Source organism: Benincasa hispida, chromosome 6 (assembly GCF_009727055.1).
Source record: "Benincasa hispida cultivar B227 chromosome 6, ASM972705v1, whole genome shotgun sequence".
NCBI lineage: Eukaryota > Viridiplantae > Streptophyta > Magnoliopsida > Cucurbitales > Cucurbitaceae > Benincasa > Benincasa hispida.
The window spans coordinates 2,357,223-2,373,970 of NC_052354.1; the positions used below are offsets into that span (position 1 = coordinate 2,357,223).

Below are 16,748 nucleotides of genomic sequence, written 5' to 3' on the forward strand. Positions count from 1 at the left end.
TCTTCCACATGTACGAACCTAATTAGGGTTTCAGAACGAAATTGAGCTAACTAACGAAATGGAAGCACTGGTTTGCAGGAAGCTCGGAGATCCAACGACATCGGCGCCCAGCGATGAGAATTCTCCAGTAGTACTGAGTAAAAACCATCCGATTCCACCGTTGAATTCTCCGACGTCGGTCAGAGTTCAGATTAAAGCTACAAGTTTGAATTACGCTAATTACCTTCAGATTCTAGGAAAATACCAAGAGAAACTTCCTCTTCCTTTTATCCCTGGTTCTGATTACTCTGGAATCGTCGTTGCTGTTGGTTCCAAGGTTTCCAAGTTCAAAGTCGGAGATCGCGTTTGCTCCTTCGCTGGCGACGGTTCTTTTGCTCAATTCATCGTTGCCGATGAGTCGCGACTGTATGTTTCTTTCTCGCCACTGTTCTTCTATTCTTTCGTTTATTACGACAGCCATGAATTTGCGCTGAAGCATTTCTCTTCTCTGTTTAACCTATTTTCACAAACAAACTGAAGATTTCGAGTACCTGATGGATGCGATCTGGTGGCCGCCGGCGCACTTCCGGTTGCGTTCGGGACCTCGCATGTTGCTCTTGTACATAGAGCCAAGTTGGCTCCGGGGCAGGTATGTTTTCTTCTCTCTGGTTAGATGTGTAAATTTGTTGACATCTTACATGGATTCATCTCTAAAACAAAAGAATTAAATTGGGATTTGCATATTAGATTGATCGTAGCAATCTTAACAAAAACAAAAGAATCAAATATGAAATTGAAGAAAGCAATCTATTTGTAATGGAGTCCTCAAATTCTTGTAGGAAGAGAAAATTCCTAGTAGTGAACTAATTTTCTTTGCACCATTTTTCTGCATCTAAAGCAAACATTTTGAGGATTAAGGTAATACTGAACATCTTTTTAAGATTGAACCACAAAGTGTACATATGTCTCTTACCGTGCTGGATTCATTATTGTTCTTCCACCAAGTTAAATAGTGTTCACCATTGAAGTTTGCACATTTGTCAAGAAACTTCATTTTTCCTTCTTTTTCTTTTTTGCACATTTTTCGATAAACTCCATCTTCACAACTGACAACTCTACACCCTGAACACAGACATCCTAACTCCAACATATTAACTGAAGATTTCAAAACTCAACTCAGCTCCCCAAACATCCTCAAGAAGTGATCTTGTGTGCAATCTCTTCCAAATTCTTTATTGCATGTTTGCTCAAAATAATAATGGACAAAGATGAGTATTTTGATAGATTGAAAAGATGAAGAGTGAAAGAATATCTGTGCAAAAGTATAGAATGATAATGGTTTTTCTTTTGGAAAATAAAACGCCAGCTTCAGTATATCAGACATAACTCCATAAGTATGAGCATAGAAGATTGAAAGAGAAGTGATTAAACCTCATTATTAGTTGTATTTCACGTTAGAGGTACAATTTGCTGTTTTGGCTCAAGTTCAATAGCCATAGGCCAGCATTGTTCCCTCCCCTACTGCCTTTTATTCTATATTCTATTTACTTCCTTTCTCTTGACCATTTCATTCTCAGATTGTTGTGTTCTTAAATATCTGGACTTTTGGATAGTGTATCATCTGTAAACTTCAGTAACACAATAATTCATGATTTTAACAAGGAAATTTTAGGTACTGTTGATTCTTGGGGCAGCTGGAGGCGTCGGGCTATCTGCTGTTCAAATTGGGAAGATCTGTGGTGCAATTGTTATTGCTGTTGCTAGGTAATCGAGTATTTCATAAATCAACCATCAACTCTGGCCAAAAGTTTCTTTTCTTCCATTATGTCCTGGTCCTCCATTTTAGGGGAGAACACCAAAACCGACAAAACTGAAATTTTGGTTTTTACTGAAGCGACGGTTTGGTTTAAAATTATAAGGAAACCAAAATTCTTAGTTCGGTTTAATTTTAGATTTAAAAATTGAACCCAAAACTGTTTATAATATTATATATAAGATCGAAAACCGAACCGAACCATTTATATTATATATATTACATAAAACCAAAAATTGAACTGAACTGTTTATATATATATATATAACCAAAAACCAAATCAAACCAAACTGAATATTTGCTTGATTAGCCAAACCGAACTGTGAACACTCCTACTCCATTTTTCCTACTTAAACAAGATGGGGTACAGGTCAATGTCTATTACACTTGAGTTTTGAGTGCATATCCCTTCCATTGTCTTTCAGGGGAGCTAAAAAGGTCGAGTATCTCCAGTCCTTGGGAGTTGACCATGTAGTAGACTTGAACCATCAAAATGTCATTGAAAGTGTTAAGGCCTTCCTCAAGGAAAAAAAACTTAAAGGGGTTGATGTTTTGTATGATCCGGTTGGAGGAAAGTTGACAAAAGATTCAATAAAACTTCTAAATTGGAGTGCAAACATTCTTGTGATCGGGTTCGCCAGCGGGGAGATCCCTGTTATTCCCACGAATATTGCTCTTGTTAAGGTAACCTCTTTTGGTAATTACGCTTTTCGATTACTAGTTTTTCCTTCTATTACCATTTACTTTACCATGTTCAATCTTTTTACCTAATATGAACAGAACTGGACAGTTCATGGACTTTATTGGGGCAGCTATAGTATACATAGACCTCAAATTCTTGAAGAGTCTATGAATCAGCTATTATCCTGGTTATCAACCGGGTTGATCCGTGTTTATATTTCTCACATTTATAGCCCAGTAGAGGTAAGTAATCCTTGATCTTACTACAATTACTGAAAGATTCAAAAACAGTTGAGAGCTTGAGAAATTCATGTGGAATTGGGGTTTTTACTAATCAGTGAGCTTTTATCAATATCATCAAGTGAGCTTTTATCCTGTTGATGAGTTACTAGTGAATAAAATTTGCTGTGTTATCACTAGCACGAGTTGAGTCAATAGACTTAATACATGGTTGATGGTTGAAATCTTCTAGGTCTCGCTCATTGTTGAACTCAAAAATAGAGAATTTGTCATGCTGATTGTCAGCGTCCTCAAGTTGGTTGCATATCAACATAAATAGATGCGTCTCGTTCGAAAATTGAATTAGTGTAACTAACTGGAGTGTAATGTGTTGCCTTTCGTGTTCGGTGTCGGATTATCTTCAAGCTAAAATGCAGGGCATTTGAATTGAAATATTCATCTGATTTTTTTCGCAGGCCAACCTTGCCTTTTACGCCATAAAGAACAGAGAAGCTGTTGGAAAAGTGGTGCTGGTTTTTGAAGACAAGACTGTGAAATCGAAGCTGTAACTTAGCCGGGGATTCGATATGGATGTGGTGAAGAAATAATAGCTATACAGGAGTACCAAGATTTGAATTTTTTATTTTGAAGAAATAAATGAATGTCAATTTCCGGTTTGTTATGTTCATAATTCTATTACCACAAATTGGATATAATGTTCTATGATATATATGTGTTCTCTTTTGGCAGTTCCTCTTCCCATGGCCTTGGACAGGTTTTGTATCTTGTGAAAGAAAAATTACTAAGATATATTGATAATGATACTATGGCTATAATAAATTTGGTCGTTTGGTCGTGCAATATATTCATCATCGTATCTATTTTTTTAGTTCAATAATTACAAATGTGATAATTAAATCATTAACCTTTAAAATGCTAATTAATCTTACCCATATGCCATATGCTTGGATTGATAACATATTTGTTAATTCTGTTTATATTGATTATTATATCATATTTAGCCTTCATATTTTACCAGTATTTTTAAGCTTAAATTTTTTTTAGCAAACATAAGTATAAAATATGGACTAACGAATAAAGTAGTAATTTTTCTACATGAGTACACCCTCAATTAAGAGGTTGGAGCTTTGAATTTTCTAATATATGTATTCTTTAAATTAAAAAATTTTAATTTTAAATTAAAGATTGTTCAATAATTTGCCTATTTGCTTTGATCTCAACATGGTTTTTAACGCTAAGCTTTTAATTTAACTGAACATTTTGCTTACAAATTAAGAAAACGTCTTAAGAAATCACTCTTTTTCAGGAACGCTAAATGCCAAAAAATAAAAAGGATTAGTAAAACTTAAAAGAATCCAACGGTTCTAGGCCGGGGGAATTCTTCCAAAAAATCAAACACCAAATTCGAGATTTAATTTTGCTACCATCTACTATTTTTTAGAATTAATTTCAACTTTTCAAATTAATTTTTTCCATAAAATGAGAAAACAACATCAGTGGCACAAAACCTAGCAAAGAAATAGAAAATCATCAGCAACAATATGTTGAGGTTTTCATCTTACAAAATTAATACACTTTTTAAAAATTTGTTAAAACAATTTTTCAAGTAAAATCAACCACTAAGATTTAGTTAAAAATTCTTTATCAGTTTAAATTTTCTGAATAAACATTTCTAATTCTTTTTCTACTTGAATTCGCATATTAGAGCACAAGGTTTTAGGTCGTTTCTTTGGGAAATCATTTTTTGAAAAAATTATCAAAAATAGCACATTGAAATTTTCATCTTACAAAACTAACACTCTTTTTTAAAACTAATTCAAATAATTTTTCACCAAAATTTAGTTAAAAAATTAACTTTTTATACCTTATCGATTGTAATACTTGGTAAATATAATCAATTTTCGAGAAAATTTAAGATTTAGTATAAGATTTCAATAGATTACATGATATTTGAAAAAATTAGTACAATCTCAATGTTTAATCTACTAATGTTGCGAGAAAGACCCAACTAGGCTAAAACAATCGATAAATTAAAAAAATAATAATAATTTTTTAACTAAATCTTGATGGTCGATCTCGTCCGAAATAGATTGAGAAAAACTACTTAAATTAGTTTTTAAAAAAAATGCTAGTTTTGTAAGATGAAAACTTCAAAATCTTATTTCTGACTATTTTTCAAGGAAATGGCCCGAGACTTTTGCTCTAAAATACGAATTCAAGCAGAAAAAGTATTAGAAATGTTTGTTCACAAAATTCAAAATGACCAAGATTTTTCTACGTGTAAAAAAGAAAAATATATATATAAACAAATGAGAAGATTAAAAAAATGCAGTACCTCCAAATGATTATTTATATTGACAGATATCATCAAAGTGTTTGTATTCACAAGGGAAGAGAATAATCTATTGGGCATAATAAGCCTATAGATCAATTCTATCAGCTCCTATTTCCATTTTCAAGAAACGGATGCATTCCTGCTGCAACATTTGCCCTCCTCGCACTGGATCAAAACTACACTTGTAGAAACTGAAAAGAAAATTAAATAGAATTATTGATAATAAGAAGAATTAGTATCTTCATGAACCATTAGAATCTTAGACATCAGAATTATTTGATATAAATAATAAATTTTGTTTTCATATACATATACAATCAATTTGTATTCATTGTGAAATTTATAACGATTCAAATTTAGTCTATATACTTATATTCCATTTTGTATTTTAACATGAGGACGGATTCAACCTTTAACTTCAAGCTTTGATAGTACGCACACTATTGATGAGACAAATGCTATTATTACGTTTTAAATAGTAAAAGAATCTAGGTTAAATAACAAATTTAGTCCTTGTGATTTGGAGAAAGTTAGAGTGTAGTCCCTATGGTTTTAAAAGTAAGAATATAATCCATTTGGTTTGATAAAACCTCGTATCCCTATTGTTTGATAAAATATTCATAAATAGTATCTACTATAGAGACTATTTAGGAAGGTCTTATCAAATCATGAGGATTAAATGCTAATTATAAGCTATAAGGATTAAATTCCAAATTTTTCCAAATCATAGGAACCAATTTTGCAATTTAACCATGAATCTATAACAAAAAAAACTAAATTGATCATTTTTATGCAAAGTTCTGGACATGAGAATTTTTTTTACAATTGGGGATAGGGGGATTTGCACCACAGACCTCGTAGTCATCAACACAGCCGTATGTCAGTTGAACTATGTTCAACTTGACAAAGTTTAGGACGTGAGAATTGAAAAATAGAATAAACATGAAAGTTTATATATATACACTAATGGATTTAAACCTAACTAGTTTAAACAAACCTCTTTCTGAATAACGGTTTCTAAACAAATTATTAGTTCTGAACTGAAGAGGTTTCACGTATATATGGTATCCAACTAGCCATAAGTAGTTGTTAACTAACATGCATCTGGGAATCAAAGTGTCTATCATTTTACACTTTTGTATGCGGGGAAAAAAAAGGAAGTGAAACAGTCAAATATATTTTCATTTCAATCTTACCTCCCATCCATGCCAACGATAATGATAGTGTTTTGAGATCCGAATGCTGCAATAAACTGTGCCACCTCCGGCAAATGGAACTGAGCAAATGACCATTCTGAACTGAAGTATCTTGGTAGGACCCCTGAAAGTTGTGGTGAAAGATTAGTAAGCATTTCATGAGTTCAGAATACCTCCATCAAACACTAATATGAAAGAAATGTTGCCTCCTGTTTCCCTAAACTCAAACAAAGAAAGAGAATGTCTCTTCTTTCATCATTTTTTAGACGATTAGAATTATTTAAAAAAAAAAAATAAGAGGCAAAATTTTAACAAAAGAGTCCATGCTTGATACATAAACAAAATACGAAATGAAAACATAAACTAGAGGAAGAGCAAAATATGACAATCCAAAATTAGAGAAAGCTAAAACTAATCAAAGAAGATGAATGCACTCCAATTTAAACAAATATCTTGCACCGAAAAAACTTTAAAATAGCTTGGAAAGAGAACACTAGGTGGATGCATTGAGTCTTGCAACTTCATAGCGATCAATCCACAATAGGGATTAGAATTTTAATTATTTCAGTAGTGTCTCTAACCATCCCGACCTCACAAATTTAGAAGTTCCCCAACCTATTGTTCTGTTTGAAATATCGGATACGCAGGTAGACTATATGGAAACTACTCTTAACTATAATATTAAGCTTCAAACCATATCAGGGAGTTTAATCATAACCATTCAAAATCCTCAATACAACTGATAAATAAACTACCTTACCTCTCATGAATGACAATGATGAACTAGGGTTTGAACCGGTATTCAAAGGAACAAGAGTGTCAAGGGAATTAGAAGAATTTTGCTGGAATGGTGTTGGCCCCTGAATTACATTTGTATCAGAAGACGAATCTACGCCAGCCACTCTAACTCTAAGGCTGAAAACATGAACAGTGCCTTTATCACTTGCCGCTGCCAACCATTGGACATTTGGGGAGAGAGCAAGACTGAAGATTTCTGCTCTATCCACTCCTCTTCGTACCTAAACAGAAGCACGATGCAGTGAGAAACATGAAAAGGTGCACTAAAGCTCTTCATAACTATCAAAAAGAGAAAAAAAAAAAAAAAAAAAATAACAATAAAAGTGAAAATGAAGCCATTCCTCAATCCTAAAACTCCACACTATTGCAATGTGCATTGCATAGAAGAACAATATTTGTTTTTCTAGAAAAGGATAGGAAACTTTTCATTAAGAAAATGAAAAGAGACTAGTGCTCTGAGATATAAAAGGATACTACAAAAACAAAGCGTAAACAACAATCCACAAGGGACTAAGACAAAAGCCATAAGACTTAAGTAATAAAATAAAGCATAACAGAATGAGAACTTAAACATAGGACTTAAAAACAAGGTAGAAGAACGTTATTCTTAATCATCAAATTTTGTTTCATAATGGAAAGAAAAATCATGACCCGTAGTGACAGTTAGGCTCTAACTCTATTTTCATTGTGTAATTGAAAAAAGCAATAATCGTATGATTACATACACCAAGTTTTTACCTTTTCTCACTATCAAGAATATATCCATCATAAACAATTATGTATTGGTCTAGTAATCCTAGATGGCTAATTGTGAGCTCAATTTGAACCCATGGTTCAGACTATAGTGTTCACCTATTTAAAGTATTAGATTAAATATTCTACAAATTTTCTGGTGTCAGATACCAAATGATGATGTAATTGTGCAACCCATTGAGCTCAAGAGCCAGCCCCTATTAAAAAAAAAAAAAAAAAAAATTCTTCTTTTTTCATTTTTGAACGCATCCAATCCAAATGTGCTTAATGATAGAACTGGAAACCAAAGTCAGATCAGAATACTTAAATTTAAGGTCTAGCGGTACAATACCTCTTGCAAGAGCGTTCCATCCAATGTATTGAAAATTCTTATCAAAGTACCCTTAGTGCTAGCAGTTGCAAGAAGTAGACCATCCATTGTCAGCGTCATACATGCAATATGAGAATCATGTGCATTGAATAGCTTCGTCATATTTAGCCCAAAGTGTTCAATATGCACCTGCCCACGTTGAACACCAGGACAAGCCAGCACAAACGTATTTACATGGTGGGAAAGGCAACATAAGCCCCTTGGATTCGCAACAGTCTCAATTTGATGAAGAAGCTTGACATCCATCAACGTATAAACATAAATTTTATGCTCAAGTACAACAATAAAGTGTTCACGTTTCAGTTTTACAGCTCGAATCTCAGACCTAAATGAAAATTCACCAATGCATTGACTTTTATAATCATCCCATATCAAAACTTTGTTTGGTGGATATAGAGAATTAGTTCCAGTGCCCACAAGTGCTAAAATGTTGCACCGAAACAACATCTCAACAATTTTAAATCCACCAATTCCCATCTCACGTCTAAATGTTTCCTTGAAAGGATCACAATTGTAAATACGAAACCCACAGCTTGTACCCGCAGCAAAACAACTATAGTCTTGATTCCAGAACACTGAATGCAGTTCTAGCTCATCCTTTCCATTTTGTCCATTTTGTCCATCTTGTCCATCTTGTCCAACGGATATGGAACCTCCAACTTCTGAGGATTCCTCCTGAGCACCCGGCATTTCTCAGACCTCTCAAATTGGTCTTGTTGAATGTGTGGATGTGTTGAATTTTTCTTGTGAACTTAACAAAATTGATAAGGAATCCTATCAAATTGGTATCAATGGGGAAAATAGATCGAAATTTAGTGGAATGAGTGAAAATCTTCGAGGCTTACCTGGGTTAGAACAGACAGTGGAAGAGTTGAAAGGAGATATCACAAAAAGGCCGTAGAATCAGAGAAATCAAAGGTCGAAATTGCCTGTCTTGGATGATTCCGATCGGGAATGTTGGATTTTTCGAGCAGAACAATATTTCGAAATTCACCATCTACTGCCCTTAACGCGAAGGAGATGATGAGACACATGAACAGATTTTATGGATCAAACAAGAGAAAAATCATAGACGAATATTGTTCGCGATTTGAAGAATTGGCTGGAATCGGATGGTTACCTGATTTGATTTATCTTGAAGGTTTTACGCAAGCACCTTTATTAAGGGTCTAAACCCTAAATTACGTGTGGATACACTCTCATAAAACTCTCAAATCTAACTTTAATTTATAAATAAGTGAGTTTTGTTTTTTAAATAAGTCATTTAAAATTTTTTAAATTAGGAGTGGAAAAGTAATAGTTATTTTATTTTATATTGTTTAAAATATACTATAAAATATTAAACGTGTAAAATAATAAAACTAAAATATTTTTATTATTCTTTTTATTTTGATTGCGATAATATGATTATCTTTTCCATTTCAAACTTTAACCGTATTATCTTTCTAAAAAAATCATGCTGACTTGGTTTAAAAAACTTTTTTTTTTCATTTCCTATCATTGAACATGAATTATAATATGATAAAAATTAATTTTTTTTCTATAATTCCTCTTAAACTATATATATATCTACATGGATATATTTTTTTATTTCTATTATTTAACGTCGATTAGAATTAAATAAAATGATACTTTAGAAAATATATCATTTAATAAGAATTTGAATTAGATAAAAATAATTTTATTTTTTTTTTTGTAAATTTCAAATATAGTGTAAAATTATAGTAGATAATCCTACGACTATTAACTAAAGTGAAAATTAGATGTTTTTTTCCATAGTCCTAGATAGATATGATTTTTTTTAATTTATTATCATTTAGGGTGAATTAGAATTAGATAGAATGAGATTTTTTAATTTATTGTCTTATCATTTAATTTGATTTATATAAAATAATCTTTTAAGAAAAATTAATGTGAATTAGAATTAAAAATTTATCATAATTTTTTTAATTAAAAATATATGTCATTTGACAGGAATTAGAATTAGAAAAAATAATATTTGTTTTTTTATTTTAGATCTAATGTGAAATTAGATCATATAACATGATGAGTATCAACTAAAAGAGACCAAAGATGAAATAGGCCCTTTTAAATGATCGATACATATAGATAGATTTAAATATTTTTTCCCTTAATTTCTTATCATTCAACGACAGTCAAAATTAGAAAAAATGAGTTTTTTTATAAAAAAAAAATAAAATGTTATCTTATCATTTAACGTGGATTAGAATTATATATATATATATTAAAATTTTTATTATTTAACCTGAGTTAAAATTAGATAAAATAAGATTTTAAAAAATCATATTTAATGTGGAATTATATCATATAACTAACTATGACCATCATCTAAAAAGTGTAAAAGCAAAAATAAGATTTTTCCAGAATTTATCATTTAACGTGAATTAGAATTAGATAAAAGATTTTTTTAAAAAAATATTATCTTATCATTAAATATGAATTAGAATTAGATAAACGAATGGTTTAAAAAAATAAATTTAATGTGAAATTACATCATATAATCCTGTGACCATCAATTAAAATGGACAAAAAGGAAAATTAAAAGTTTCTTAGCATAGATACATTTATATATACTAGTCAAGTAATACGTACATTTCACATAAATCTTATAGCTTTGATTGAAAAAATTAAAATATATACGGTATTTTTATTACGTATTAAATGAATATTATATAATTTTTTTAATTATTATAAAACTTTTAAAAGTTATATAGTGTAATAATTTTTATTTTAATGTTTTTATATTATTGTCTTTTAATTTAAATATGTATGTCAATATATATTGTCAAGATAAAACCAAATTATTATTATTTTAAACGAATTTCCACTCATTTGTACTTCATTCCTTAATTTCCTCAAATTTCCTAACTATATCTATCATGTATCTATTTTTTAAACCATTTCTTCTTCATTCATGTTTTTCTCTACACTTCAAAATATAGATCTCAACTAACTACTCTTCATGCATATACTTAAATCCTAACAATTATTCTGTTGAAGAGAAATCCTAACAAAAGTCATTTAGAAAGCCAACACATAACACAATTTCTCAACGCAAGAATTATAAAAGGCACACTAAAGAATATGAGAAAATAAATAATTAGTTGTTTCCATTAACTATGGTATTGAGAACAAATACATGAGAACTTATAGCATATAATGAAAATGAAGGATAATGAATACAATAATTAAATCATGGAGTGATTTTAGAAATTAAATTAGGAAGATTATATTCTCACCCCCTAACTTCATATCTACTCTATTCCCTAATTTTCTCAAAAACGGATCCTCCCTATATCTCTTTTTTTCTTTTCTTTTTTTGTAAATTATGCGGTTCAATTTCAATCAACTACTTATCACGAATATACTTAAATCCCAACAACTTTTTTACAATTATTTTTTGTAGAAAAATCGTGACAAAAAATTATTTAGAAAGCCAGCAAAGAACACAAATTATGAATATAAAAAAGGGAAAAAACACATTAATCAACATAAGAAAATAAATAATCAATTGATTTCATTACCTATTAGGTTATCCTATGGTGGAACGGATGGAATTGAATACTGAACATTTTGTACTGAATCAAACATATAGTGATACCTTTAGGCGACATCGTTGAAAAACATCATAATTGTATGCTAACCAATAATGAAGATGAGAAGAAAAATAATACTAACAATGTCACTCTAAGAAAACAAAATAAAATAAAAAATGTCAATAATAATGACTTGTTGATTTTGCATCTTATATAAAAGTCCAATAAACGGATCCTTGGATATAGTTTGGATGTTGTAACTTTATGTAGTGACATAAACATGATCATATAACCATAAATGGTCTAATAAGTATATAGATGAAATTGGGTATCTTAACACTATTGGATGCAGCTCACCCTCTAGTTGTTACCAGAAGTTGTAAGGATGATGTGATCCACAAATAGTTCACCCTCTAGTTATTACCAGAAGTTGTAAAGTGCTACAAATGATGTGATCCACAAATAGTTCAGGTTGAGACATGAGAGTGGGGACATCCTATGCAGTGAGTTTGCATATAGACTGGACCACGAAAATAGTCACTTTACTGTTTACTATTAAAACTGACTATTTCATTTATTATATAACCTAGGTTAACTCGATCTTAATTCTAAGCTAACTATGAACTCTTGTTTGTTCGAGATTATCCTTTGATCTGCAAATGGTGAGAGTAGTCCAACAGCACTGCTCAATAAGCTTACCATTTTGGGATAAGACCGGATGTAGTCACTGGAGTAAAACGGTATTTTTGACCTAGATGTGATTACGACAACCTGTGAAGGATCGACTTACTGATTATGGTTATTAAGTGGACATAATATATCTATAGTGTGGGGTTCAACTATGGGCTATAGTGGAGTGTCCCATTAGTTAACGAATGGGGTTAGATCAGTCTAATGAGTTTAGCCAATTAATCTCAAATCGTTGGAGCCCATGATCTGTAGGTCCGCGAGGTTCCCCTACTAGCTCGTAAATGAATCAGCTTTAGGGTAGCTTGAGAAATTAATTTGAAACATTCAAATTAAACAGAACAAGAGAAAATATATTTGAATATGATTTAAATATATGAAGATGATTATTGTGCAAAAATTAATTTAATATTTGATATTAAATTAATTTATGAAATTAATTTAAGAAAATCATTTTTGTATTAAAATAATTTTAAAATCATTTTTTTGTTTTAAAAGAAAATGAAAAAACGGTTTTGCATGGTTGCACAAAATAGAGATTTAATTTTCTCCATTACCTTCATCTTCATGCTCACACAAAGGCCATTATCCTCTCCACATTGATTCTCCAAGCATGAGCTACAAGTCATGCACTCCATTTATTTGCATGTTCATCTACTATATAAAGAAGATTGGAGTCGTTGGAGAAAGGTTAATACAGAATTTTGAGAGAAAATGATTGATCTCCCTTTCATATTCATTCGACCTGAGGCAAAAGAGAAGTCATACAAAGAAAGGTTCGTGGAGAAAGAGAAGAACACCTTATTTAAAGATAAGGCCGAAGTAAAAAATCAATAGAAAAAATAGTGAATCATAGGTACTTACCCTCGTTACTAAGATGGATATTTTCTGTAAAGAAGAAACTGTCTTCTTCAATCGGCTGTTGTGGGTTTTTCTCGGTTGTTCACTTCTTCAAGCTATTCTTGAGTCCCACAACTCTGCCTAAAGCTCCAAGAGCATAGTAAGAAAGTCTTTGAGGTGGTTCACGGCGATATCAAGTGAAGACAACAGTTGTACAAACGTTTTATTGGATAGCTCATCAAATGTATGTTTTGAAAACCCACTTTTTAGAAGAGCATGCTTTAGATTTTGCCAAAATTAGTGAATTTGAATGCTTATGGATCCTTGATACTTCTTTTGCATGTTATTTAACTCTTTCATTTAGTGTGATATTGTCGAAAAACTCGTATTGAAATCACCCACATTGCACACCAAGCAATAATAAAAAAATATAATGACGTTACGGCTTCCTGCTTCAGCGCGCTCTGGCACCGACAGAAATGCTTGCCCCTGAATGTGGATCTATTGGATTTTTCTTTGCCTTTAACAGTTTCATAATTCTTTCCTATTAGCGAGCTAGTGAAGTACCTGACGCCCCAAAAATTGTAAGGTAAAATTTGTCTTATTCCTTTTTATTTTTGGGTTTGAAAATACGTGATAGGTGGTTAGGAGGTTTTGAAGGTTTTGAATATATATATATATATATATATATATGTATGTATGTATGTATGTATGTATGTATGTATGTATGTATGTATTTCTTCAAGGAAAAGGGAGGAGTTAGGGTTTAGTGGGGGTACAATTGGTTATAAATGTGAAATTAAGAGACATCGGTTTGCGTGTAGAGAAAAGAAAGAATTTTTTTTTTCCTTTTTCTTCCTCTTAACCCCCACGCGAGACCACCCTTTTTCCCTCAACTCGTTCCTCAGCGTAGCGGTACGTGGTTCGGCAGGTCGCTGGCCGTTTGAACGTCGACGCCTCCTCACGGTGGCCATCCGCGCCGCTCACGCCTCAGCCCAGCTACCCGCACCGCTCGCCGCTCAACCTCTGCTTTTTGCTAGCCACATAGCCTGCCGACTCTTTCTGCCAGCCGAGTTTCTTCAATTTTTCATTCCCATTCTTATCGTCCGCCAGTTGCCGACCTCTTCCGTTTTGCCAGGAACTTGGAATTTTTTGTGAGATTTAAGTTTTATTTGGTTTTTAGTTAATGGGTTTTGAATGCCTATCGAATTTGGTCTGATTTAAGTTATACTAAGGATGCATTGTTGCTCAATTCGAGGTTTCAAGACATTTTTGGTACTATCTAGCAGCATCAAAGATCGCTTTGGGCGCCTTTTGGTAAGCTATAATTGTTATTCTGGTTAATTCTTGTTTTCCCCAATTGGTTTGGTGAATATTTGTGTTAATTGGGATTTAGAATTGAGTTTTGAAACCCTTCAGTTTGCTTATGACTGGATTGGATTCGTACTTGAAGCTCAGTTGTAGTTTTGGTTAAGTCGACATTTTGGGTAAGTGGTATGGAGACTTTTGATTGTGCTTTTCGAGTGAGTTAGGTTATGTTTATAAGGATTGACATTAAATTGGTTTATTCTAGGGCGATTCAAGCATTTGACTCAAGTCAAAGAGGGATTTGATTGATAGTTGGAGTTTTGTTTGCTATTTGTTCAACATAAATTCGGGATAAATGATTTACTATCGGTTTGCCCTCAAACCCAAGCATGTATTACGTATTGGTCCCTACGTTAATATGAGATATCTTGATATGCCTATTGGACAGTTGAAAATTTTGGTAACTTACGCTTATGTCATGGAATGTTGATGTTATGTGTTGTAACAATGTTTGGCGTATGGATAAATTTTGAATTGTTATGTGATCTTAGCATGATTTAAGACCTCGATTGTATGCTTATGACTTTATGAGATTGCAGTGATTGTTGGCACTTCTATTGGGCTATGCATATCGTATGTTGTGAGCCTTCGGGCTCACACCTTATGCTTATGTAGGATGTCCCCTTGGGACCACCACTTATGTTTATGTTTGTGCTCTCCGGGGTCATTACTTATGAAAGCATGCCTTTAGGTTCGCCTTTTATGCCTATGTTTATGCCTACGCCTATGATGTCCTTGTGCATTTCTGTCCTAATGGAAAGGCTAACAGATCATTGAGTGGGCCCAGTAATGGGTCGCCTATTGAGTATACTTTTATACTCATCCTTTTCCTTTCATGTTTTTCAGGTAAGGGCAAAGATAGACCGGTGCATGACAAGAGAGATCCATGACCTGGCCATTTAGACAAATTATTAGTTCCGCACTTAGGTTTCATGGACTAGCGTCTAGTTTAGGAGTCAAACATTTTAAAATCTTATGAAATATTCCTTGATTTTAATTATTGATTTATTTAATTGTTATTTATTTTAAAGTTGGGTTAGAGGTACCCCGAACGGTGTTTTCATAATTTCTCTTTTGTATTTATTTGAGCTTTATTTAATGAAATAAAATTTTTATCTCTTTGATTTAATTATTCTTTGAGAAATGCATTGCCACGCCTATGCATGCATAGAGTAGTGTCATAGAACCATACTAGAAATTTGGGTCGTTACAGTTGGAATTAGAGCTTAAGTTTTAGTTTCTGTAGACTGAATTACATCGTGAGTCCAAACTATTCCATATGGACACAAATGGATCTCTCGTCATCACCAGGTATGTCGTTTAAAGTTCTTTAGGGAAATATGTATGAAATCTTACCTGTTGTGTAGTCGTTTAATGGTTTACCCTGCTAGCGTTTATTAAAGCGTTACGTGCGGTTATCAGGTATGGCACCACGAACTAGAGGAAGGGGCAGTCGAGATAAGAATAGTTGGGGAGCAGAACTGTGACATACAAGACTCTGAGGAGCAAATCAAAGAAGTGCGGGACCCACCACCTCAAGACCCAACTGGGTCAATCTAGCAAAGGGTTAGACCAAGAAGCGGGCCTCGAACTTCGATTGTGTCACACCCCGTCCCAAACTACTCTCTAAGCCTAGGAAAGGACATGACTACAGCAATTATCAACCCTTTTGTTGACACTTACTACCTAATAACTCTTGCGAAAATTACTTTGATACTAATGTACAAATTCATATACAGCGGATGCCTCTTAGGCCAAATTTATTAAGTTTAAAAAAACACAACATATTTAGAGTAATTACATTACTAGTTTCACAAGTCCTGATACCCAAAACCTTAGTCCCTATATGAATAACTGTAACATGTGTACAATATTTACAGTAACCACCAAACAGCCGATTACATTATCTTTGTCCTTTAGTGGCAGAGTAATGCAAAGCTATCTTCTGAGGATTTGACCGCTACTTGAAGGAAAGAAAAACATTTGAAAACGGGGTGAGCTTGTTAGCCCAGTGAGTGACTTAAAAAAGAAAACTGATTCTCATGCAATAGTCTCAATAAAGAGATTAAACTGAAATATAAACTTCTACAGTAACCTTGTACTGATGTATAGACATTTTCCAAGCATATAA

General features: G+C 32.5%; 2 protein-coding genes and 1 long non-coding RNA gene across 4 annotated transcripts; 2 read left to right on the forward strand and 1 right to left on the reverse strand.

Moving 5' to 3' along the window:
- The first annotated feature begins 16 nt into the window (after positions 1-16).
- Positions 17-3,553, forward strand: LOC120079656 (quinone oxidoreductase-like protein 2 homolog). Its single transcript, XM_039033929.1, has 6 exons — positions 17-405; positions 520-628; positions 1,652-1,743; positions 2,218-2,476; positions 2,573-2,716; positions 3,169-3,553. Exons 1-6 carry the CDS (start codon positions 59-61, stop codon positions 3,259-3,261), a joined length of 1,044 nt encoding a protein of 347 aa, XP_038889857.1. The 5' UTR covers positions 17-58; the 3' UTR covers positions 3,262-3,553.
- A 1,478-nt stretch (positions 3,554-5,031) lies between these two features.
- LOC120080584 (autophagy-related protein 18c-like) lies at positions 5,032-9,354 on the reverse strand. Its single transcript, XM_039035301.1, has 5 exons — positions 9,011-9,354; positions 8,127-8,916; positions 7,005-7,263; positions 6,245-6,368; positions 5,032-5,239 (listed from the first exon to the last, which is right to left on the reverse strand). The coding sequence occupies exons 2-5, from the start codon at positions 8,853-8,855 to the stop codon at positions 5,134-5,136; spliced, it is 1,218 nt and encodes a 405-aa protein (XP_038891229.1). The 5' UTR covers positions 8,856-8,916; positions 9,011-9,354; the 3' UTR covers positions 5,032-5,133.
- A 4,713-nt stretch (positions 9,355-14,067) lies between these two features.
- LOC120080439 lies at positions 14,068-16,414 on the forward strand. Of its 2 annotated transcripts, none has more exons than XR_005482513.1 (3): positions 14,068-14,403; positions 14,508-14,566; positions 14,646-16,414. It is a non-coding gene; the product is annotated as an uncharacterized LOC120080439 (long non-coding RNA). The 2 variants fall into 2 exon arrangements; XR_005482512.1 differs by having other exon boundaries at positions 14,669-16,414.
- Positions 16,415-16,748: the final 334 nt, after the last annotated feature.

What these genes read in the sequence shown, in the direction of transcription:
- LOC120079656 (XM_039033929.1), top strand. Translation starts at nt 59, where the DNA reads ATGGAAGCACTGGTTTGCAGGAAGCTCGGAGATCCAACGACATCGGCG. An exon ending in GTTGCCGATGAGTCGCGACT is followed by an intron (nt 406 to 519) that starts GTATGTTTCTTT and finishes AACAAACTGAAG; the next exon opens with ATTTCGAGTACCTGATGGAT. An exon ending in ACATTTATAGCCCAGTAGAG is followed by an intron (nt 2,717 to 3,168) that starts GTAAGTAATCCT and finishes TTTTTTTCGCAG; the next exon opens with GCCAACCTTGCCTTTTACGC.
- LOC120080584 (XM_039035301.1), bottom strand. Translation starts at nt 8,855, where the DNA reads ATGCCGGGTGCTCAGGAGGAATCCTCAGAAGTTGGAGGTTCCATATCC. An exon ending in ATGGAACGCTCTTGCAAGAG is followed by an intron (nt 7,264 to 8,126) that starts GTATTGTACCGC and finishes GCTTCTGTTTAG; the next exon opens with GTACGAAGAGGAGTGGATAG. An exon ending in ATCGTTGGCATGGATGGGAG is followed by an intron (nt 5,240 to 6,244) that starts GTAAGATTGAAA and finishes TTTTCTTTTCAG; the next exon opens with TTTCTACAAGTGTAGTTTTG.